General features: G+C 49.2%; 1 protein-coding gene across 2 annotated transcripts; it reads right to left on the bottom strand.

The window, feature by feature from the left end:
• Positions 1–2,924: 2,924 nt before the first annotated feature.
• Positions 2,925–24,349, bottom strand: MYO1A (myosin IA). Of its 2 annotated transcripts, XM_036250888.1 has the most exons (28): positions 23,462–24,349; positions 21,817–21,950; positions 21,600–21,715; positions 21,260–21,354; positions 20,968–21,072; positions 20,712–20,758; positions 20,509–20,572; positions 20,195–20,293; positions 17,873–17,976; positions 17,599–17,746; positions 17,028–17,146; positions 16,864–16,950; positions 15,451–15,516; positions 15,193–15,297; positions 12,723–12,785; positions 12,340–12,540; positions 11,965–12,191; positions 11,427–11,627; positions 11,164–11,257; positions 10,534–10,683; positions 10,357–10,425; positions 9,862–9,936; positions 6,198–6,332; positions 4,390–4,496; positions 3,892–4,024; positions 3,630–3,782; positions 3,326–3,453; positions 2,925–3,081 (listed from the first exon to the last, which is right to left on the bottom strand). In XM_036250888.1, the coding sequence occupies exons 2-28, from the start codon at positions 21,928–21,930 to the stop codon at positions 2,958–2,960; spliced, it is 3,129 nt and encodes a 1,042-aa protein (XP_036106781.1). In that variant the 5' UTR covers positions 21,931–21,950; positions 23,462–24,349; the 3' UTR covers positions 2,925–2,957. The 2 variants fall into 2 exon arrangements, with proteins under 2 accessions (XP_036106781.1, XP_036106782.1); XM_036250889.1 differs by lacking the exon at positions 12,340–12,540 and having other exon boundaries at positions 2,926–3,081; positions 23,462–24,347.
• Between the last annotated feature and the right edge of the window lie 489 nt (positions 24,350–24,838).

Raw genomic sequence — 24,838 nt, 5'->3', positions numbered from 1 at the left:
ATTCAAGGGTCTTAAGATTTGCAAACTGGAAACAAACAAACAAAAAAACACTTCCAGGTTAACACCGAGTGTTCTGAAGAAAAAGTTGCAAGTTCTTATAGCAAAAAGTACATTCTTGAGAAGACTCAGACTTGCATTCTTAGGCTCTGGATTGGCCCGAGATGGTAATCTTCCAGATGTCATGGTCTAGATAATGGATATCAGGTGGTCTGGACATGTAAACATTCCTTCCCAAGCTCTTGAGGGGGTGTCTATAGGAATTTGGTACATTTCCAGGCATCGATGCACAACTGGAACGTGTAAGTTCTCAGGCTAGTTAAAATAAAATAAAATCTATTCCTCATGTTTCAGCCCATTCTGACCTAAGTAATTTTGTTAGCTTGGCTATGATGACTCCATTTTGTTTTTTCACTCTTTCCTCAGATGGCTAGGGCAGACCAGGCTTCATTTTGCCCACATATAGCACCTAGGTGGTTTTTCCTTTGAACACCTACTCTTTATTTGAGCCACATCTCAGACGCTGTCACCGGCCTAGAGGGCAGGGTCCCTTGAGAGACTCCCTCTAGAGTTCCCCTTCGCTGCTGGGGAGGGTTGAGGGTGTGGCCAGGGAAAGGTGTATTCGGTGGAGCTGAGATGAGACAGGTGAGTTGCTGTTCCCAGGACAGAGGTGGAAGCCAACTCAGCTTGTGCTGTGCACACAGACGACCTGCATGTGCCCACCACATGCACACCCGGAGCGCACTATCCTGGGGGGGGCTGCGGGGTGGGGAGGAGGAGCCAAGGCCATAAATGACACTGGCTGGGGTGCCAGTGAAGAATGGAAGGATGGCAGCTTCTGTGTCCTGCCGAGTCCTGCAGCCAGGAGACAACCACAGAGCAAGGAACTGAAAGAGCTCCTCAGAGCCTAGAAGAAACAGCAGAGCCCGAAGGGCTGAGCTGGAGCTGGTGTGAGCTGTGAGATGCAGGAATGGCTCCTGGTGGGGGTCAGGAGACTCCAGGATAGTTATGCCCCTCAGGGTTGAAACGACCTGCACTGAGAATGCTGGACTGGCTGAGTGGGGGGGGGGGTTCAGGACAGCAGAGCTCCAGCTTCTCCCATCATGACAGCCAGTTCAAGCCCCATAACACAGTGGGGAAACTGAGCCCCCTAGGCTTCAGAGGAGGAAAACACATACTCCTGGACCCCAAAAAAGAAGGGAGGCAGAGACAGTAAAGAGGAAGAGAGAGGTGCAAAGTAAAGAAGGAACCCCTACCCTTCCTCAAACTAGCACCCCTCCACATGACTGATGGGGGAGGACAGGAGGCAGGGCAGGGACCCAGGCCCTCCCCACCCCCACCATGCCGAGCCCAGGGAGCTGACAGTGCCTTCAGCCCGGGGAAAGGAAAGGCAGGGAGCAGTAGCCGCATATTCTCCTGAAATTGCCTCTGAAAATAACCAGACACTTCACTGGAAAAGTGACGACAATTTGGGCCCTGGGAGCAGGAGATGAGGCAGAGAGCGAGGGAAGTCAGGCTCTGGTCACAACAGGATCTCCTCCGGGTGATTCTGAGAAGTCAAGAATGGGGGGAGCTATGGGGGTGGCAGAAGGCTGGCCAGAGCCTGAGGTACCCCTGTTCAGGACACAGCCCCCATAACAACTCTAGCCCCTCACCCCGTGTCCTATCTCAGCTCAGTGCAGTTTGTGCCAGAATGCGGGGCTTGTGCTCAGATAGCAAGATTAATCTGCAAACAAGAAGTTTATCAGGGCTCCTGAGCCCCCCGCAGATGGATGGAAGCAGGTGGAGGGAGACCTCAGCCTCCAGGCACAGTGGGCTCAGTGGTGGAGACAAGAAAGAGGCAGCAGGAAAGGTAGACACCGAAAGGAGGGAGAGATACCCAGAGACAGAAACAAAGGCAGCCATTTGCACACTCTTACAGAGCACAGATCTAAATTTTACTGCAAATATAGGAGCTGCTTCTTCCCTAAAGGTAGACACTGGGTGAAACAAGACCATCTAGGAGGAAAACCATATGAAAGGGACATATTTAAAGCATTATACAAAAGATTATGTATTAATATTAGCAGCCACAGAAACGGGGACAACGAGATGGTGTGAGACAGTTGGAAACCAAGGAAAAAATAATGACAATGACACAGGGGAAGTAAATGAAGACAAGAGGAAAGAGGTCAATCACAAGGATGGGAGAATCTGGGTGGGGAGCCTCCCTGTCAAATGCCACCAGCTGCAGGCCCCAGCTGTGGACAGTGATTAGCAAGACAGCTCTTGGCAGCAGCCTGGCATTTCTGGTATATGGGAAGGAAGGGGGTGCCAGGGTGGGGCAGCTATGATGAGCCCAGTGCTGAGTTTGGGGATGGGGGTGCTGGAACTCCTGGGTATAGGGGACCCTGCACTCCCCAGGTCACCTCAGTTCACATGAGCCCCCTATCCTTAGGCCTCTTCTCAGGCTGAATCTCCAAAGGATCCCAGTTTTTGCCAAGATAGGGATTCTCACTTCTTCCCTCCAGGGACGTACTTAATGAATCAGCCCATCAGCCACCTGCGACCTCAGTCCTGTCCCTGACTGTCCCCCCCACCCGGCTCTTCAAACTGCCCCTCCTCCAAAGCTCAGCCGGTCAAGGACCCAGAGACAATTTCCCTTCTTTCCCATTCTTATTATCTGCTGTAGCTGGTTCCGAGGAGCCTGCGGGACGGGAAAGAGAGGGGGCTAAGTACAAGTCAGTGAGAAGATGGGACCAAGCCTTCGGGAAGTCACTTGTTTTATTAGTGGGCAGAGAGGCGCGGGTGGGAAGAACCTAACTTTGGAGAAAGGACTAGGACGGTTTGGGAAAAGAAAGGTCCTCTTCAAGGGTTCTTCAGTCTCTGAGCACCACCCCATGGTCAGAGGTGGGTGGGTGGGGCTGGGGCTGGTCCAGGAGGAAGAAACTGCCATCTCTGCATCAGGCCCCACCTCCTCACTAAACAGTTACTTCCAGGCTATGACTCCCCTTCTTCTTGCAGTTTAGCTTGCCATTCCCATCACCCTTAGGCCCCTGGATGACCTTGACAGCCACATCGCTCTCCTTGAACCTCACTGAGAACCTGGAGGAGGAACAGACAGAAAGGCAAAGCTAGTGCCCTCATCTCCTACACAAATACATCCCCCATCCCTAAGGTCAGAAGACTCAATACTCCAGAGAACCTGGGTATGGGGACTAAGAAGCCCCTCGGAGCCCTACCCTGACACAGTATGCTTCGATTTCTGACTGCACGAATTTTCCCGATTACAACCAACAGTTTCGTCATCTGTCCCAATTCGTCCCTCAGCCCCAGCTCATGGCCTTACTGCTCGGTCACAGTGACTGGAAGCTGCCTCTGTGTGGTGTCCAGCACGGTTCGATACATTTTGGTCAGCAGTTCAACCACATGCTCACTGACCAACAGGAAGTCCCCCTTGGAACCCACTGATGATATCTTAAGGAAGGAAAAAATAGTAGGGAAGGGGTTAATTTTTTCTCCTCAGGAGCAGCCTGAGAGATATTAAAGGTTGGAGCAAGAGGTCTGGTTCCCATCACCTCCAGCCCACTCCAGCCCTGTGATGCCCACTGCCTTCTGCAGGGTGAGACCCCTCCCCCCACCCGCTCTGATACCTCACTCAGATGCAAGCAAAAAAGCCCATCCTTGAAGCTGGTGACTGATACCCCGGCCACACTTTCTAGCCCAATGACAGTTTTGGCCTGGGACTTCTTGGAGTCTGTGAGAATCACATGCCCCTTGGTCAGGAGTAGAATTCGAGAGGAAGTCTAGAGAGAACGGGAAAGGGTGAGGAAAGATGGGATCAACCCCCTCCCTTCCAGCTACCATCTTAGCCCGGATCAGGCTGTGGGAGGAGGTCAGGACGCCAGCCTTCACCTTGCCATTGCCACGGTTGACCTTCTTCACAGTCTCTGCCACCAGAACAGGCCCTTCCTCCTTGCTCGTCAGCTTCTGCAGCTTGGGGTTCCCCTGCAGCCCAATGTAGTCACCACGAAATGGAATGGCAACACTGAGGACACACAAGAAGTATGCAGTGGAGACAAAGCCCTTCCCACTGACCCCCAAGGCCCCGCACCTCCCTCCACTGAGTTCCCATCTTAGTCCTCCAATGCTCCTCCCCCGTCTCCACCATGTCCTCTATCTCAGTGGTTCTCAGAGCACGGCCCAGGACCAACATCAGTATCCCCTGGGAATCTATTAGAAAGGCAAATTCTTGGGCCCCATCCCAGACCTGAGGGGTGGGGGTGCAGCAGTCTGGGGTTATCAAGCCTAGTGACTCTGATAGACACGAAGTTTGAGACCCACTGCTCTATCCCACCTGGGAGTAGCTCTTTGCTCTTGCTGACACTGACTGCAGGTCTGAGCAGCTCTCACCTCGGGGGGTACGCAGCCTTCTTGCCCTTGAACAGTTCGCTGGCACAGAGCTTCTCCCTCAGGATCTCTACCTGCTTTGGAGACAGCCGATCCCGGAATTTCTTGCACTGTGAGTTGGAGCAGAAGCTATGATCATGGAGGAAGAGGGCAGGGCTGGGAAGGGAGAACATTGTGATGTAGAAGGAGAGGGACAGGGACTGGAGAAGAGAGACAGAGGGAAAAGGACAGACACTGGACACTTCAGAGAGGGCAGAGGCTGGAGAAGCAATGCGGTGGAGGATGGGACTGAGGGGTGCTGGGGGAGGGAGTATATGCCTAGCACACAGCACAAGGCCAAGTCCCAGACAGGTGCTCAATAAGTATTTCCTAAATAGAAGAATACTGTGCTAAGTGAAATAAGCCAAATACAAAAGACAAATATTTTATGATTCCATTTACATGAGGTACCTAAAAAAACAGGCACCACAGAACAACATTTCAGTCAACGACGAACTGCATGTACCATGGCGGTCCCATAAGATTATAATAGAGCTGAAAAATTCCTATCACCTTGTGACATTGTAGTCATGCATGGTAACATTGTAGCACATGCATCACTCATGTGTTTGTGGTGATGCTGGTGTGAACAACCCTACTGCACTGACAGGTGTATAGAGTATAGCACGTACAACTATGTACGTAATACTTGATAAGTAATAAACGACTATGTCACTGGTTTATGTATTTGCTATACTATACTTTTAATTGCTATTTTATTTTATCATTATTTTTTAAAAATATGTTTTAATTGACTTTTGAGAGAGAGAGAGAGAAACATCGATGTGAGAGAGAAACATCAATCGGCTGCCTCGCACACGCCCTGTGCCCGGGATCGAGACCCCAACTCGGGCGTGTGCCCTGACTGAGAATCGAACTGGAACCTCTCTCCTTCCATGGGACGACGCTCAATCCACTGAGCCACACCAGCTGGGTTTAATCGCTATTTTAGAGAGCACTCTACTTAATATATAAAAATGTTTGCTACAAACAGTATATGCCATGTTATGCCAGCAGCAGCTTCATATATCTCATGTTTATCATGTCTCTTGGTGACATCATTTTCTCATGTGCTTACTTTAATCTCGTGTTGTTTTGCACGGGCTTGTAGCCTGGGATCAATAGGCTGTAGCCCAGGTGTGGAGTAGGATATACCACGAAGGTTTGTGTAAGTACACTCTATGGTGTTTGCACAACAAAATCGTCTAATGATGCACATTTCTCAGAACGTAGCCCCGTCGTTAAGCATCCTTTGTAGCAAATTCCTAGAGACAGAAAGTAGGCTAGGGCAGGAGGTGTAGGGAGTTATTGCTAACTGGGTACAAAGTTTCAGTTTGGGAGGACAAAAAATGGAGATGGATGGTGGTGATGATTGCACAATGTGAATGTGCTCAAATGCCACCAAACCATATACTGCAAAATGATTAAAATGGTATATTTTGTTATGTATGTTTACCACAAGTTTTTGATTGATTTTAGAAAGAGAGGAAGGAAGAGGGAGAGAGAGAAACATCAATGTGAGAGAGAAACATCAATTGGCTGCTTCCCGCATGCACCTGGATGGGGGATTGAACCTGCAACTTGGGCATGTGTCCCGACGGGGAATCAAATCTGTGTCTCTTCAGCTCAGGGGATGGCACTCAACAAACTGAGCCTCACCGGTCAAAGCTACCACAATTTTTTAAAAGGGAAAAAGAAGGGAAGAGGAAGGAAGAAGAGAATCAGAGGGAGGAGAGAAGACCAATGAGAGGAGAGGCGCCGGGACCACTCACCCTGCAGTGGTGGAAGAGCCGCTGCAGCTCCTGGTTAGCTGTGCTGAAGCACCTGTAAGGGGCAGCTGGCCACTTCTTGTCCAAGACACTGGTAGATGGCAAATTGTTCTTCAGCCCCAGTAGAAATTTCTGTACCTGGGTTGGAAGCAGGGGAATTGAGAGTTCAGTGATGAGAAGACAGACCCCCTGACAGGCAAACTCACACCCAGATCTTGACACGTAAATGGGGGAAGGCCACCCAGAGTGAGAAGCAACGAGTGGCACTGAGGAGACTGGAGCTGAGGACACAGAAGGGTGTCATCTCCTGGATCTCTTTCAGCATGAAGTGTAGGCTTGAGGCTGGGCAGAAAGAGCATGATGGGAGTTTGAAGGGAGGGAAGGATTAGTTCGAAGCAGAGACCCGCTAGCCAGGAACGTGAAGTGAGAAGAACCATAACTGGTCTCAATAGTTTGCTCCAAAAGCTTCCTGCTCTCTCAGTTCACAGCTGCCTATGGCTGGCTAGTGAACAGATACCAAATGTCCCCTCCTCTCTGAGCAGCCAAGCCCAACATCCCAACCTGGCATTCGAAGTCTTTTACTTAGAGCAGCACCTCATCCAGGATCCCCTGCACGACCCTGGCACACCAACCAGACAGGACTCCTCGCCGTGCCCTTGCCCAGCCCAGGCATCGCCACCTGTCCCTTAGGCTCACGCTGCTCTCAGCTCAGCACCGCCAGCCGACTCCACCCATCCTTCCAGAGCCTCCTGGTTCTCTGCTTGAGGGTGCCCCTCCTTTCTTTGGAGCCCCCTGCACTTTATCTGTACTCCTGTTTTTGTACTACTGTTATTTGCATAAAAATCTCTCTCTTTAAAAAGTGCCCCAGGTCTTGAGTGTTTTCACCATTTGAGTGTCTGCTCTGTGCCTAGCACGGGTCTAGGTATGGAGACACAGCAGTGAACAGAGCAAGTCTTTATTCTCACTGAGGTCATATTCTACTGGGGGAGGGAAAGGCGGCCTCCCATAAGCAAATAACCACATATAGTGTAATGCCAGTTCATTATAGATGCTATGATGCAAAAAAGCAGGCCCGAGACAGCAAAGAATGGGAGTCTATTCCAGAAACAGAAAGAAAGCTAGTGTGATTGAACTAAATCTAGTAAAAGGAGAGAAGGTCAGAGAGATGGGTGGTCAAGGACAGACCCTAACGGGCATGGTAGGCAAGGACACAGGCTCTCATTCGGAGTGAAAGAGAACATCACTAGAGGGTTTGAAGACAAAGGGTGACATAATCTGATTTAAGATTTTAAAAAATTTAATACAATATATTTTATAATTATGAAAGTTTTAAAACTTACATAAAAGTTTTAAACATTACAATAAAGAAAACATTACAATAAACATCTGTGTACTGTATACCCTTCACCTAAATTCACCAATTGATAATGTTAACATCTTACCCTATCTGCATTCTCTCTAACATACACACACGTATACAAAGCTGTCACATCATCCTAAAGTAGGTTACAGATCTCATAACATTTAAACATCCCCCCTAAAATTTAAGCATACATCTCCCAAGAACTAGGTCATTCACTTATACAATCATAACTCCATCACTACACCTAAGAAAATTAACATTAATTAGATTTACTTATCCAACAACAACACACACTCAAATTTTTCCTAATGTCTTTTATAAACTTCTAAAAATGTCCTTTTCATCTTTTTATTTTTTATTTTTACTGTGCCAGGATCCAATCAAGCTTCACCCGTAGCATCTGACTGTTTAGTCTCCCCCAATCTAGAATCAGGACTCATGAGTCTTTATACTTCAGGGGACACCCAGCACCCTTTTCATTTATGGGATAGAATTATTGAAGGTATAGAACTTGATCTTGAGCACTTCAAGTTCTTGAAATTTTTATGAAAACTTTTTACTAAGACATTAGGTTTAAAAAATTAAAATAGAAGAAAGCACAGCACATAGCATGTTGCTCTAGGAATCAGCCAAGCTCTTCGTGTTCCCACTACAAACACCTGGTGGGCTTGGCCTCATCACCCTGGAATCTCTGGTCCTTGGTCTAGTTTGATTTAACTCCATGAACATTCCCAAGCGTCTCCCCAAATCCTCCATGTGGAGCCTGTGAGAGTTTTATTTATTTATCCATTTATATTTTTTCCAGGTCTAGAAAATTCTGCCTTTCCCTACGTAGCCCTCCTATCCCCAGGTCTACCCAGGGCCACGTTGCCCAGGCCTTTATTAGGCAGTTTCAGGCAGTGGTTAAAACTCTAAAGTCAAATAGTTTGTATCCCAGCTCTACCACTTCCCAACTGTGGGACCCCTAGCAAGTTACTCAACTTCTCTGGACCTTAGTTGGCAGACCAACTACGGTCTCTGGTCTCTGGTCTGCCTCTCAGGGTTGTTGACAGCATTAGAATTAATGCAGGTAAAGGGCTTAGTGCATGGTTAAGTGTTCAAGAAATAGCAGGCATTAGTTTTAGTATTAGTTATAGGCAAGGCAATTGCAAAATATAGACTAGTCAGAAACACCGGGGGAATCAATGCCTAGTGGTTCCCTGCATGCACTCCTGCAGGGGTGCGATTTGGTGAAATCCTGCTCCAAACCCAACAGGTCCTGGGGTGATATTCAGCAGATGCCTGATAATATACAGGTGAAAGAAGAGGTGGAAGAAGAAAAAATAATAAATAAATAAAAGAACAAAAAGAAAAGGCAGAAGAAGGGAAAGTCCTGAGATAAGAGCAAACCAGTCACAGGTCTCAGGAATGCAGTTCCGCAGAGAGAGCAGGAGCCCTGAGAAGGCAGACCCCACGGAGCCACTGGAGGGACCAGGCCTAGGAAAACGGAGCTTCCCCGAGGCAGGGGAGGAGGACACAGTGAATGTTCAGGGAGGCGGCGGAGAGGCCCAGAGCCCCCATTCCTCCCTCTCCGACAACAAAGAAGAGCTCCAATGAACGTGTCTCCTGTCTGAATGATTACAGTTAGTAAGAGTCCTAACCATCAAAAATCAAATCAGCAGGGGGCAGTTCCAATTCACCCGGCCCTCTGTCTAAAACCTCTGTTCCTCCTCCTACTCTCTGGCATTTCCCGAGGCTCCCGCCCTGTCTGGTTTCCCTCGGACCCTCCTCAGGAGCAGCATAGCCATCTGTCACCCTTCTCTGCCCCTGTTTTCCTCTCACTGGAAACTGCCCTGGTCCTGGCTTCTTCCTGCACACTCTGACCAGAGTCCTCCGGGATTAAGATCCTTCCTGACGCTTAATTTCAGACTCGCCTGCAGTAGTTTCAGAAGAGATAGAAGAAAAATATAATTCCTCCACCTCCACTCCAACTCTAAAATTGACCTCAGAAGACTGAACTAGTTGACCCGATGTGCCCTCACTCTGGTCTTCAATGAGGCTCAGCTCTTCAACTGTTGTAAACCATCCAGCCCGTCTCTTCTTGAGTTTGCTGGGACCCCTTCCTCCTACCAGGTTGCCTACAGTGTTCACTCAACCCCAAATGTGCTCTGATTCTGCCCCTGGGCCCTGAGACATGCAGGTCAAGGAAGCTCTTGTGGGGAAAGCTTTGAGTCACTTCTTCTCAAACCCCACATCGTTCTCTTTCAAACCTGTCTCTCCATCCTCAACCCCCACCCATTTCCACCCTCCACACCCACCACTTACTATGCTCTTGTAGATGAAATCTGCCAAGGTGAGCGCAGCCCCTGACCGGAAGTATTTTCGATAATCCTTGCGGGCCTGGCAGGGACATACAATAAAGGAGCCAAAGCAAAGATAGTTAGATCTAGAAGACAGAAGATAGACCTAGAAGAGTTTCTACTCTTTGTCAATCACACAAAGAACAGAGTAGGATAAGGAGCTGAGACCGTACCTGGGGAGAGCAGTCAGACAAGTTGGCAATAAGGAGGACACTCGGAGCAGAAGGCAGAGCCACACATGTATCCGAACCTTCCCAGCATGCACCATACTCCCAGACACACAGGGAGCATACCCAGAAACACCCAGACAAGGACATGCCATTGCAGTGCTATGTCCTAGGTTTGAGCAGGACTTGCTTTCGGCTACTCCTTCCCCCAGCAGCTGAGACAATCCAGAAGGAACCACATGTGGGGAGGGAAGCATGTGTGGGAAGGGAACCCTTCTCCCCTTTCCAATTACCTTCCACCCTCGCACAAAAGCCTGGATCAACAATACTGACGCCTTTATCTTCCCATAGCGTTTCTTTTGCTGCAGAAAACAATGGGTCTGTTAGAAAACTCTACCTCCTGAACCACCTCTCCCACTTCCCGCTCTCATATTGGATTGAGGGGATGGGACTTTGGGGGTAACTGGTACCATGTTGCCCCGAAACCAAGAGGAAATGAGGATCTGACTCTTGCGCATCTGCTGGTAGTGGGTGCGGCAGCGCCAGCCTCGGTACAGCTTCTGTATGAGTGTGGCCAGCTGCTGGATCCTAAAGCGCCTCTGCTCTTCCAGGTAGAAAAGCTGTGGGGAGGTGAAGGGGGGGCAGAGAGGCTGGCCTAGAGGAACCCACTCTCTTCCTGTACCCACAGCACCGGAGCTTCCCAGCCAGGGTTTTATTGGATCATCCCTTTGTCTTCTTAGTTCACTCATTTATTTATTACTTCATTTAAAAAGCTTCTACTGAACTCTAACTCTGCAGCAGGCACTATGCCAGGATTTGGAAACTCAGACACAAGCAACACATCAGCCAGGCCCACAAGGAGTCCTGCTTCAAGCATCAAGCAGAGACACTCGGGGCAGGCCGCGCAAGCACACATGCCTCCCAGGGCTCTCAGGACAGGGTGGGGAGCCGAGGATTCAGTCCCTGCAGAGAGACCTCCTCGTCCACTATCCGCTCAGAACTACACACGCTCCCCTCCCCACCCAGCCTCTCATTCAGAGGAGCTCCCCAACTCTTCCACCTCCCACCCCCACCACGGGCAGGTGCGCACTCCAACTCACAGTCTTGGGGCTTTTAATGAAGATCTTTGTCTTCCCAAAGGTCACCTCCTCTGACAACATGTTCAGTTCCCCCATGATCTTTTCGACCCCCTCCCTACAAGAGCAAATGGAGAGAGCTGCTGAGGGGCAACCCAGGAGAGGATCCTCTCACCTTTCCCCTAACCCTTTCACCCGGGAGACGAGTCCAAAGCTTGAACAAGACTTGAGTCTCTTCCCCCACAGATGTTCCCTGCACTGCCCTTCTCCACTCCCCAGAGTCTTACCGGTCTCCCCCGCTCCAGTGAGGCCAAGTGCTCCGGCTCAGCAATCGGTACCTTTCCAGGAAGGACTTGTACTGCTGGCGGAAGGCATAGCCCGCCCGGCGCACCCGCACGTTCTCCAGCAGTCCCAGGTACCGAGCCTGGGTTGCCACCAACTCCGGGGAGAACTGACCTCGTTGCTGATGCTCATTGGGCTTTATACACCTGGTGGGAGGTAGAGCAATGTCCAGGCTTCAGGAGCTTCACCTCTGCCAGTGTAACCCACCCTGGTCTCTACACCCCAATTCTGCATACATTCCCCTAAGGTGAAAAATTTCAAAGGGTGTGTATACATTAGCCTTTGCAGTGTAACTCACTATAGTACGGTCCCTACCCAAAGCTGATGCTCTCTCTGCTACAGGACTCTCAGCGACTCATCCGGCTGTTTTCCATGAGGAAAGGGCCTCTGACCTCCCCTCAACAGGGACATGTTCTACAGTGCCCAGACCATGTGCATGCTTTTACGTATGTAGCATGTTTCCCTGTGTACCCAGTATGTCACCTGATGTAGTTGGGGTTCTTGGAATATAGGTTCTTCATGAGGATGGCCACAGAACTTTTAAACTGGGCCCCAGCAGTTGGGGGGCGTTTGAGAGAGGCCTGCTTAGGATCACCCTCAGGGAACAAGGACCGAAGGAGGGGGTGCTGGGCCTTCCACATGGCCTGGGACAAGTCCCGGAAGAGTAGGTCATTATTCTTGTCGATGAAGCCATTCACGTTATATGTCACCTGGAGAAGAACATCTGTTGGTCTGGAGAACCCAAGGCCTTGTCCCAGCACTTGGCCCTCCCAGTTCTCATCTCCCCCCAGTTCCTTCCCCATTGCCTTCAGCCTGTGCTCAGGCCCTAGTCTCGACCCTCCAGCCCTGCCATATCACCTTGCCCGCATAGTGGCAGATGCGGAAGCAGCTGAGACCCATGGTGTGGTCATACTGGCGCTGGGCGTTCTGGGTGACTTTGCTCTCGTAGTAATCATGCTTGGAGAAGAGCTGGTTCAGCTTCGCTAGGAAGGTGGAATCACTGACCACCCCAGGCCGCAGGCACTCCTCATCCAGCATAGCCAGGATACCTCGCTGATTCTGGCCAGGGGAATGGCATCAGCCCAACCTAGGCCTGGTCCCCCAAGATGTCCAGGTCCTCTGCCCACTCATCCTTTGCCCTCTTTAACCATCCTTACCAAGTGGGGTGAGGGGAAGGGGATGAAAGAGTTAGGGGAAGGATGTTCAGGGCAGGTCCCAAAGATAAGAAAAGGATAACTCACATGCTCAATAAGGTTACAGATAATGCCATTATCAAAGTAGTCCACCTTTTCCCACGGTATGCCCTGGCAAGGGGAGATGTAAAAAATTACAGGGAGCAGGTCCAAGACAAGTCCTCAAAGACCCCACCATACCCAGGCTCCCTTTCACCCATCCCACAAAGGACCATCAGAAAACCCTATAGTTCAGAGGGGTCCTTGGTGGGTTTCTATTTATGTCCCTGTTCCTCCAGGTTGATGGAGAATCTGTGGTGTGGCTAGAGGGACACATGGGAAGAACCAGAGCAGCACTGAGGGGGAGTCAATGCAGAGAGCCCTGTAGGTGCTGTAGGGCAGAGAGGGGAGTATAAGCTGTTGGGTGAAGACTGGAGTAGGGATCAGCCAACTCTGGGGTGGGGAAGGATCCTGGAGTATATGGAAGAGCAAAGGGCCACACTGCTCCGGCAACAAACTACAGAACCAAACACGTCCGTCCGTGAGTTTATCATCAAACAACAAAGCTAATTTGATACACCTTCAAAGACCTACATCAGCGATTCTCAGTCTTCAGTGTGCATTGGATGGCTTGTTAAAGCACAGATTGCTGCCCCTGCCCTCAAGTTTCTGATTCAACAGGTCTGGGACAGGGCCTGGGAATTTGCATTCTAACATGTTCACAGGGGACACTGATCCAGGACTGCAGCTGAACATGATACTTTAGGACTACATACTTTTAAAAAAAAAAGCAAGAATGGATACAGAAGCAGAAAACCCAAAGACAACCTTTCTCTGGTTTAGGGATTTGTTGGGCACCGGGCCTGCAGGCAGGATAGCTCCTGATCCCACCCAAAGGCCAGACGATGCAGTTCAGGCCACTCCCAGGCGTGACTAGGCAACATAAGCCTTTCTCTCCCTCCTCACCCACAGGTCTTCAGGGGATGCAGGCTGGAATTCAGTTGCCCTCTCACTTCATTCCAGAAATGCTTCCCTGACTGGTGAGATGAATTATGATATTCTTATAATCCTATGTAGCTCTAAAAAAGCATCTTTACATACTGATACAGAAAGACCTCTTGTTAACTTATGAAAGCAAGATGTACAGGAGAGTGTATTCACTGCTATGTGAATACATTTTGTGGGGAAATATATTTACAGACTTGTTTGATTACACTTCAAAGACCTCCGGAAGGAGGCCCGCTTCAGCTGCCTCTAGCTGGGAATAAAATCGAGGAGGCTGGGGATGGGGTGGGAGAGAGGTCTTTCTTTATACACTTTTTTAAGCTTTTTGAATTTTTTTTTTCTTTTTTTTTATCCTCACCCGAGGACATTTTTCCATTTTTTGTTCAGATAGAGTGGGAGGGAGAGAGAGAGAGAAACATCAATGTGAAGGGACACATCGAGTGGCTGCCACCCTCACGACCAACCAGGGCCGGGGACAATCTGCAACCGAGGTACGTGCCCTTAGCGGGAACCGAACCCGGGTCTCTCTGGACCGCAGGCCGACGCTCCAACCGCTGAGCCAAACCGGCCAGGACAGCTTTTTGAATTTTGAAGCATGGAAATGTATTATCTATTTGATCATTTAAAATGTTTAAATAAGCTCTGGCCAGGTAGCACAGTTGGTTAGAGCCTCATCCTGATAGGCCAAGGTTGTGGGTTGGATCACCGGTCAGGGCACATACAAGAAGCAACCAACAAATGCATAAATAAGTGGAACAACAAATCAGAGTTTCTCTTTCTCTCTCTCACTCTTTCTCTCTCTCTCCTCCCCCCTTTCTCTCTCTAATAATCAATCAGTAAAAATTTAAAATAAAAACATACAAAATGCTCTAAAAAAATCCTCCCTACGTCATCACCACAGTGCCTGAAGCTCTGCCACAGCAGACTCCTGAGAGCTCGCAGGGAGCATCCCTGGGAGGATTCTGATGAGCGAGACAGCCATTCACACATTGCAGTGAAATAGCTCAATCAGAGAGCTGCTCTAACACCTAGCCCTCGAGAACAGGGGTTTTCGCTGAACAGGGGAAGGAGTGTGGAAATTCTGAGCCATGGGCACTTCTGGTGAGAAAGTTGGGATCAGGGTGCTACAAGAGGGGAAGGAGACATCAGCCAGGGCCTGGAGGAGATAAAGGATTTGGAGGAGTCAGAGAAAAGCTCAGAAAGGGATGTGGTGGGGAGCCAAGCCCAGGAGAAATGTCCCTTCCAAATTTGGCTCACAGTGCGCCATAGGCCAAGCGCAGCTGTCACTTCACTCTTGTCATGAGTGCCCCCTCCACACACCCTTCCATCACCCTTCCTTGCCTGGCCTGGAGTGGGAGGAGGGGAAGCTGAGGGTACTGAGAGCAGAAAATTAGGGCTTCTTGGTAAAGCTGGAATGTTCAGCTGTGCAGGAGGAACTTTTTGTTCTTTGTGTCCCTACCCGGGAACAATTGAGAGGAAATTGTGATCAAGGAGAGAGAAAGATCTGGGGAAGTGGAGAGAAGGCTTGGTTTACCTCTCTTTTGTATTCCTCTTGTTCCTCTTTCAGCGTTAGCTCTATGAACACCTGCTGTAGCTTCTCATTGCAGTAGTTGATCACGAACTGCTCAAAGCTATTGTCCTAAGGAAGGTACGTAGGTTAACGAGAGAGACCAGCTCAGTCCAAGATGTCCCCTTCCTCTCAGCCCTAACCCACCTCTCACATTCCCCTGGGAGCCCATCCACCCCTAACCCCAGGGAAGGAGGGCACCGAGGTTGGGTGAAGTTGTCTTACCTCTAATATTTCAAAGCCATAGATATCCAGGACCCCCATTACCTTCCTCTTCTCCCCGGTGCCCACCTGAAGAGGAGGAAAAGGTAAACCTGAGGACAGGCCCTGCAGTGGATATGATGGATGTAATTGGAGCAAGGAGCAAACAGAACTCAGGTGAGCTTGACCAAGCTGGAAAGGAACTGTCATTTTATTCTCCTTCCTCTTCTAGGTGCTGTAGGACCAGCAAAGAGGGAGGAAAGGAAAGATGTAAATAGATTCCAGGGTGATGCTCCCATGGTATGACACAGAAAGACATTGAAATCCTCTCAGGAAAATAACCATCTCTTAATTTGTTGAACATTTTACAAAAAATTCTATGTTCTTATTTGATTGAGCATATCATAACCCTATAAGGTATGATTATTCCTATTTTATAGGAAATCAAATTTCAAAAGGGCTAAGCATTTACCAAACCTAAAATCAAATCCCATTTTACTCCACTGACTTCCAATAATACCTTCCAAATTGATGGCATTTTCATGTACATAATTTTTAAATAATAGCTCTATTTTGGTCTAATTCACACACCAGAAAATTTACCCTTTAAAAGTATATAATTCAGTGGGTTTTTAAAGTATATTCAGAAGGTACACAACCATCACCACTACCTAATTCCAGAACATTTTCATCATTCCCCCCAAAACAAACCCTGTACCCACACCCATTAGCAATCACTCCCCATTCCCCTCTACCTCCCTACCCCAGCCCCAGGTAACCACCGATTTACTTCCCATGTCTATGGATTTGCCTACTCTGGACATTTTGTATAAATGGAGTCATTCAAAATGTGGCCTTTTGTGTCTGGCTTCTTTCATTCAACAGTTTTCAAAGTTCATCCCTGTTGAGTATGTACCAGTATTTTATTCCTTTTCATGGTCAAATAATACCCCATTGTATGCACATAGCACATTTTATTTATCCACTCACCAGCTGACAGACATTTGGATTGTCGCCACTTTTTGGTTATTAAGAATAACACTTCTATGAACATTCATGTATATCTGTTTTCAATTTGCTTGAATACATGCCGAGGAGTGAAATTGTTGGTTATATGACAACCATGTACATAATTTCATCTGATCCTCACTAAACCTGTGAAGCAGGTAGGCAGTAACGTTCCATTTTCCAAATCAGGACACTGAAGTTCAGAAGCTTTGTGAAACTGAAAGGCTGCTTGGCTGGCAAGGAGCCTGTCCAGATAGCCGAACTCAAAATCAGTGATGTTTCCACAGCCATCACTACTGGAAGACACTGCACACTACACCTCATTGTCCTGACTCTGTCCATCTCAGCACCCAAGGTTGAGGGCTGGTGACCAGGGCAAGAGAAGTGAGACAGGCGGGGGAGTGCTGAGGGAGGAGGGTGATCTCTCACCTTGATACTCTCATTGATCCGATTCACTATCCAGTTGAAGAGACGGCTGTAGACGTTCTTAGCCAGAGCATCCCGAGCATACTGAGCCTACAGGGTAAGGCCAAGCTGGTTAGTGTGGCAGCCACAGAACAGACTCCAAATACCCCTTCCATAGGGCCCCTTACCTGAATGACATTCAGTGCAGTGACCACCTTTTCTTTAGCAGTTTTCACGGTCCTTGAGCACAAAGATCTCTCTAGGTCCTTTGAATTCAAACCCATCATTTCCCCAATCTCCTGAACACCTGGGGTGATGAGGAAATACAGCATGGCCTGAGAGAGGGCTTTCTCCCAGGAGAGGGAGGTAGGGTTGGTAAGTTATATTGCTGGGAGACTGGTTTCCTGGGTCTTGCTGGACAAGTCCTTGCAGCCAATCCACAACATAGCCCTGAAGAAGGTCTGGGGAGGAGGAGGAGGAGAACGAGGAGACCTGGGAACTTTTCATGCATTATCTACTTTAATATGAGAATCACCCGAAATAGGTGACTCAGAAAGGAGTCAGAACTTATGTCTATCAAACTTCAAAACCTCATTCCAATATGCCTTACCTGGAGTCGTCAATGAGTGTTTGGGGAAGAACTCAGAAGCGGGCCGAGTGGGACTAACTCAGAGTGAAGTTAAGTATGCTAGCAATGGTGGAAGGACAGCAGGAGATTCAGGGAGCTGGGGGGGGGGGACTTCAGCAAGGGGTGCAGACCTCTCCCGTCACGGATGCCACTTGCTTGTGTCCCATTGGCCTGGAACTCATCTGACAGCTCCACATTCCCCAGCTTCAGCACCAGGGCTGTCACCTCTAGCACCCATAGAATCTCCTCCTCTGAGAACCCGATCACAGTCATCGCACACTGAAGGAGAAGGCAGAAATCAGAAGCTGAACTGTGGTGCCAGTCCAATGCCTCCCTTCTCAAAGTCAGAGCCTGGGCTCAGGGGCTGGCCTAAGAGCCCAAGCACACCCCACCCTAGGCACCCACCTGCACAGCCTTGAAGTTGGAGGCATCGTCCATGCCATCCACCCTGGACACTTCCTGGTTCAAATAGCCATAGCCACTTGTGTCCCGCTCGAGCTTCAGGGTGTCTGGGAGGGCCAGCGTGCAGGGACAGAGTTAGTACACGGGCTCTCTACAGCCCTCCAGCCTTGACCTTCACAGCCCTGGCCCAGGTTGGTTCATTCATTTATTCAAAGAAGACTTTTTTGTTTTAGTCTCTTCCCTTGCCTCCTTTGTTTTCAGATCATTAATTCCTATAATACACTACATTAAAAAAAACATGTTTTTGTTGATTTTTTTAGAGAGAGGAAGGGAGGGAGAGAGAGAAACATCGATTGGCTGCCTCCTGCACGCCCCCCATTGGAGATCAAGCCAAAAACCCGGGCATGTGTTCTGACCGGGAATTGAACTGGGACGTCTCAGTCCATAGGACGATGCTCAATCCACTAAGCCACACTGGCCAGGCAACTCAATTTTTAAGTGGTATTTAGGGTTTAGGTGTTTGTCATTATTGGGATTTCCCTCCAACTTTTATAAAAGAACATTTCATTTTACGCTTCTCTCCACCCTCAGGGTTCAAACAATAAAATGAACAAACCAACCCTCCACACTGCTCTGGTCTCAGTGGCTCTGGGGGGGTGAAGGTAAGGGAAGAAGGGGAGCACACATCTCCCACCACCCCAGCCTTCAGCCCTCACCCTTGTAGGTGCACTCACTGTTTGTTCACTAAGCACTGACGCAATGGAGGTGCTATGTTCCCCAGCCCTGACCCCTCTTCTGGAAGGTATTCCCTGGTGTTGTGGGGCTGTCGCATGGCTCTCTTGTGTTCCCCCAGGTGAAGCTCTATCCCAGCCCCTATCACATGGGCTAAGTGTTATTTTTTCTCTCTCCCACAGATAAACAACTTGTGTGTTGGAACTGTGTTTTGCCCCTTCATATTCTGTATGCCCGGCTGGCAGGCAGGAACTTTTTTCTTTTTAATAAATGAATCAAGGGAATGGTCAAAGCTGTTTACCTGAGATGGGAAGAGGTGGGTTAATCATGGAGCTTTAAGGATATTAATTATTTGTTATTCAAATGACATGAGATTCATTGAGTATCTCTCAAACTAGAATTTAATGGCAGCTTATCCCAAAACACAATTTTAAAACCGAAGCCTGCTGAAAAGGAACATCTGAACAGAGACTGAGTCGGAAAGGCCCTTGGGAGGAGGACACTACGGAGGGCCCCGCCTGGACTCATCTTAAACCGATGAGTGACAGAATCAGCCAGAACAAGACACAAGTGTCCTATGATTCAGACAATTTGAACACAACAAGACTATTAAGCCAGGAGGGAGGATGAGACCTGTGGGGGCACCTGAACCATAGAGATCTGCCGGGGGGAAAAAGGAAATAAACACAAGTCCAGAACAGAATAATCAGAACCAAAGGAATGGGCCCTCAGGGTCTAGATACCTACAGTGCCCACAGCTAGAGGGAGGACTGGGAGGAAAACTCTGGCAGGGCCTTCAGTCTCACCAGACCCTGTAGTAATGCCCACCCAGAGCCCCCTCAGGCCAGTACAGCATTCAAGCTGGGACGGGTTCTTCCCCAGGACTAGGCAGCATGCCCCAGGCTTCTGCTCTATGGCCATCTGCACAGACCTATTGGCACTGATCACCCTGTATTGCAGTGTATCTGGTCACACATCTGCCATTCCTAGGAGACTGTAAGTTCTTCAGGGACAGGATCCATGTCTTACTTAACCCTACATCCCTAGAGATTAGCACAGTGTTTGATCATAATAGGTGTTCAAGAGATGTTTGATGAATGAATGAATGAATGAATGAATGAATGAATGGATCCCATGTAGAACTATCTAAGAAGAGAAAAATCAAGTACAGGGTCCTGGATAAGGCAGATGTAGACTCAGGACAACGTCAACTAAAGCTCATCAAAAATTCTCGAACACTTGCAATATCCTGCTTAATTTCCTGCTGAACTATCAATAAAATCCCTTTATTTGAAGTTCGGAAAGGATGGTAGATGGAAATGAGTGATCCACTTTTGAATCCAGCTTGGGGAAAGAGGAACCCCGGCAGGACAGGGGAATACAAGCAGTGAAGAGGCAAGAAAGCTTATTCCTAACAATAAAATCCTAGAAAAGGAAGAGAGCACAGAGGTCACAGGATCTGCTCCCAACAACGGGGGATGAGATTCAGATGAGAACTGCAGGAAGGAGAAACCCGAGGGGCTCAGGAGAAGAGGCTGCGGGGCCCAGAGGGGACTGAATGGTGGCCAGGGGTGCTCTGGGGCAGGCACATACTCAGCAGCTGTGCATCTGCTCCAGCCAGTAGCTGATAGAAGATGTGGAAGTTTCTTTCTCCTTTGAGCTGCTTCACCACTCGGGATTTCTCAAGCAGATCTGACGGAGAAGTAGAAAATAATGTCTTGAGAGTCTGGGAGATACCTCATCTCCCCTCTAACTCTGCCCTCATCCCTGACATCCCTAGTGGTTGGGAAGTCTGGGAGTCTACTGTCCCTCCGACCTACAGTAGCAGATTAGCAGGGACAGTAGCAGAAAGGGACACTCTGGGGCAGGTGGAAGAGAGAGGCAATAAGTGGAATAGGGAGACATACAGTTTGTGATGACACCACCGAGGGGGGATCCTTTGAAGTCAAACTCAATATCCATGTATTTTCCCTTCAGAGACCAGAGAGAGAAAGAGAGAGATGTTGCTTCCTCTTCTCGTCACCACCCTGTCCAGGACGGGTCTGTGGCACATTTCTCCCTCTCAAGTCCCAACACCGTCTCCTCCCAGACCGGGGAGATGTCCACTCACAAATCGAGAGGAGTTGTTGTTGCGAATGGTCTTGGCATTGCCAAAAGCTGCAGAGATGAGGAGAGGGGCAGTGAGGTGGCTGAGGGGAGAAGAGGGACTCTAGGGAAGGAAAAGGAGGAATGTCTTCCAGTCATTGTGCCCATCTCAGGTTTCTCAGGCTGAATGGAAACAGTGGTTTGGGAATGATGGGGAAGAGGGTCTAGGGCCGGGTGACTCTAGGGGTGACAGGGAGGGGTACAGAGGGCAGAATCCTCACCCTCCAGCACTGGGTTTGAGTGTAGCAGTTGCTCCTTCACAGAGTTCACCTGGTCCCCTTTCCCGCAGACGGCCGCCACGTAAGACATCACCAGCTTACTAGCCTCTGTGCAAGAGAAACCCTCACATGGATCCACCCCTCCCTCCTTAACTTCCCTCATTCCAGCACCTCAGACCCTTCAGAGTCGGGAGAGGGAATTTCAGGGACAGGGAGGGGCAGGACGGAGGCCTGGCCTAGGAGAGGCGGGAGTGGTCCCCACGGTGACACCATAGCTCCCCGCCAGGTGCCTCACCAGTCTTCCCGGCTCCACTCTCGCCTGTGATGAGGATGCACTGGTCTCGGTCCCGGAACCTCAGCGACTGGTACGCCACATTGGCCAGTGCGTAGCTTGAGGGGAAGAAGTGGGTAATGGCTAAGGTGGGCCCGTCCAAGACTGTGTTTCTCTCAATGTCCAGCCTCCAAAGTCATCCACCCTCTAATTCTGTGGCAAGTGACCGGCCTAGGAAGGGGCCTCCCGAGGGCCAGGGGAGGAAAGGGCAGCTGGAGCATCTCCCTCAGGAGAAAGGATAGAGGAAATTAGGGTGTTTCATCATCAGGAACGCCCATCACCTTCCCGTGGTCCCTCTACTTACATATGGGGCTTCAGCTCATAGAAGGTACAGTCCTGGTATTTGGCAATGAACTCTGGGCCATAGATGGGCAGCTGTTGGTAGGGATTCACGGAGACCAACACGTTCCCAATGTAGGTCTGGAGCCGGGGAAGGAAGTGAAGGAAATGAGGAGGGTGGGAGAGTGGGGCATGTGAGCTCTCTAGCCACACACCCAGTCAGGGGGCCCATATGCACTCACGTAAATCTCTTTGTTTTCAAAGCGCAGCTGGAGGTTCTTGAGCAGAGACTCTTGCTCCAGGGGTTCCAGGAGTACAAGGTCCTCTACCCCTATGGAACTTTCCAGGAGAGTCATGTCCACAGGGGCTATTGATCCTGGGAGTAAGGGGAGCTGTTTGCTGACGTCTGCTCAGCTTTAGAGACCAGTAACAGAGGAAAGCAGAAGCCCTGAGAGCCACCCCCCCCAGTCCAGTCCTAGAGTCCCCGGCTCAGGAGAGGCCTCTGGACTAGCCCACAATAACTGTGGAGGCTGCATAAAACCCAGCAGGAGGTGGGAGGACCTTCTGCTCCCTGGGTCAGGGTTGGTAGGGACAGGGAGGATATGGTGGTCACCTACCTCTGACCACCAGGGTAAGGAAGGCTTTACAGGTAGCAAGTATAGAAGCACAACTGTGCTTGCAAGAGAGCGTGTTGGGGAGGACAAGATAAGCTTTGTGCCACAGCCAGGCATTGAAAGCTCTCTCTCTCCTGCATTGAGACCCTGGCCAAAGTCTAGACTCCCTGACCATTGTGCCCAGTTCTTCTCAACTCCCTATCTCCCACAGCCTAGCCTATTTCAGTCACCCAACCCACCCAAGCCCATTTCAAAAGTCCCTTCAAAGATCTCTCCTCCCCTCTCATTCAAAAGTGAGATTCATTTTTTAAAGGAGGACCATAGAGGTGATGAGTTTGAGGACAGGCAGGAGTTCCTCCATAAAAGATTAGACTACCCCAAAGAAAATAGAAGTTAGCTTTATTTCCCCAACTGCCAGGACCTGTAGATGTGCCTACACTTCTGTCCCTATTTTTCTACTTCCGGCTTTCATACAAATTCTTATAACCTGGCCTAGACTTTGTTTGCCCCAGCGGGACATTCCCAGATTTTTAGTAGCTGATGGAAATGAGCGAGGAGGAGCAGAGCTGGAGAAGCAGGGAGACTCGGTCTACTGACTGGGCCCCACACAGTAGGCACACAGTAGGTGTTCCCTCAGGAGGAAGCCCAGTTTTTCCTGTGGGACTGAGTAGGTGGGGGTGGCCTGGCTCAGGACAGAATTACTAGTACAATGGTCAGTGCCACTCCCTACAGGAATAAAAGAGCCATACCCTTCTCCACTCCTACATAGCTGAACCTGTGTGGGGGAGGGGAAGGGAGCAGGAATGGATGGTGGAGCATGAAGGGGACACAGGCTGCTTTCTCCCTTCACTCTGCTTTCCCCATGCTCCAGGAAAAGAAAGCATTTGTCACTTCCTGGAAGGATACAATGAAGGGAGCATTGAGAATACTGATAATAGCAGTTCTAGCAATCAAGTAGCGAGTACCATGGGCCGGGCAGGGCTCTGAACAGTTTACATGTATTCATTCATATGATGCTTACAAGAGCTTCATGAACTAGGTACTATATTTATCCCACATTTTCCAGATTTAGAAAAAAAAAAAAAAGTTAAGTAACTTGGCAGGGAAGGGTGAGAAGAAGTAGGGCTAAAAGAAGGCATCTTCTTTGAATTTGGATTTTAGGAAAGTGGAAATATGACTGGTTGGAGATGGGGAAGGGGAAAAGGAAGCAGCCCCCAGATAGGCACCCCAAGACGTAAAAAGAGGAGCAGTGACAGGTCAAGGCTAGACTCACCTAACACTGGAACTAGGGTGTAACTTCACTGTCCCTTGGAGAATGGTGGATGAAATCCCAATTCAAAAGGAAGGGGGCATAGGATGGCTGCCCCAAAGGTGGAGGTGCCTTTGTTAACAGGAGCTGTCCATGGTGTCAGAGAGGCCAGGAAAGAAGCTGCCCTCCTCTTGCCCGTTTCCACTCTTCTGACCTTCCTCTGTGCTGCCTCCTCTAGCCAGGGCTCCTTGTGTCAGCCAAGCCAGAAGCCAGAGACAGCTGCTCAGCACAAAGTCCGAGGCTGTTCCTGCTGAGGGTGTGGTTCGCTTAACCCTTCACAGGCCTGAGGCCCAGAAGAGGGTCACACGAAAGTGCTTCTAAGTAGGAAAGGGTATCTGGCTGGCCTTAGCTGAGCAGCTCAAATTGAGTTCTTGTGCCACTGTCCCACACTTTTGGAAATAAGAGCAGGAGTAGAATTTATAGCCATGGACAAGCTTTTCCAAAGTCAGGAATTTGTCAAGGAGGAAGGTAGGCGTGAGTATCTTCCTAACAAGAATCAGTCCCTCCCTTAAACCTCCCCTTCCTATCTGACTGAGAATCAGGGGGTGTCAGTGACATTACTTGAGGAACTAAGCAGACAAAATACCCAAATACCTCTCCACTACCCCCTACCAATGAATCAGACACCATCATATAGATTTAAAGTTAGTAGTAACACCTGACATTTGTATAGAATTGGCTTCATTGAACTCCCACCTGTACATCACATTGAATCACACCGCCCTGTGAGGTAGGCAGTGCAGATGCTCCATTAAAAAAAAAAATTAGAGGCAAACACTGAGGCTCAGAGAGGTTGGTTACACAATGTGCCCACAGTTCCACAGACAGTATGTGGCAGAACCAGGAACAGAATGCAGCTTCCTGACCCCAAGTCAGCCATAGGTTGCAGCCCAAGTCTTGGTATTTCTCATTTTAATCCTTCTGTGCTAGGATAAGACCTTGAGATAATGTTACCTGGGCACTAGTCCAGCTGGAAATATCTGCCTTCAATAGATAAGCTTATAAAATCCTATCTTCCAGGGTATCCCCTCACCAACCCAGGAAAATTCCTACACAGCAGGCTCCCTCTGCCCACCATTCTCCCTCCCAGGCATGCACAAAGAGCAAATTAGGTAATTACAGAGGACACTTAGCTGAAAACAGTTGATTCTCCAACTTGCTGTCACAGCGGTTTGGTTCAAAGTCCAAACACTATTGCTTTGCAGAAGCACTCTGCATAAGCCTGGCCCATCAGCAGTCCATTATCAACCTGCCCTTTCATAATTTATTGACTTACTATATATTTATATGAAGGGGGGGGAAAGGCAAGGAAAAGAAAGCTGAGTGGAAGTGACATCAGAA

Source organism: Molossus molossus, unplaced genomic scaffold, assembly GCF_014108415.1.
Source record: "Molossus molossus isolate mMolMol1 unplaced genomic scaffold, mMolMol1.p scaffold_m16_p_10, whole genome shotgun sequence".
In the NCBI taxonomy this organism is placed as follows: Eukaryota; Metazoa; Chordata; class Mammalia; order Chiroptera; family Molossidae; genus Molossus; species Molossus molossus.
This window is presented reverse-complemented; position numbering and strand designations above follow the sequence as displayed.

Bases quoted from the DNA above. Each gene is read 5' to 3' on its own strand.
- MYO1A (XM_036250888.1), bottom strand. From the start codon at position 21,930: ATGACTCTCCTGGAAAGTTCCATAGGGGTAGAGGACCTTGTACTCCTG. The intron at 20,573-20,711 runs GTGAGTGGACAT...TGGTCTCTGAAG, and splicing joins ACAACAACTCCTCTCGATTT to GGAAAATACATGGATATTGA. The intron at 3,454-3,629 runs GTATCAGAGCGG...TCCTTCCTTAAG, and splicing joins TTTGCTTGCATCTGAGTGAG to ATATCATCAGTGGGTTCCAA.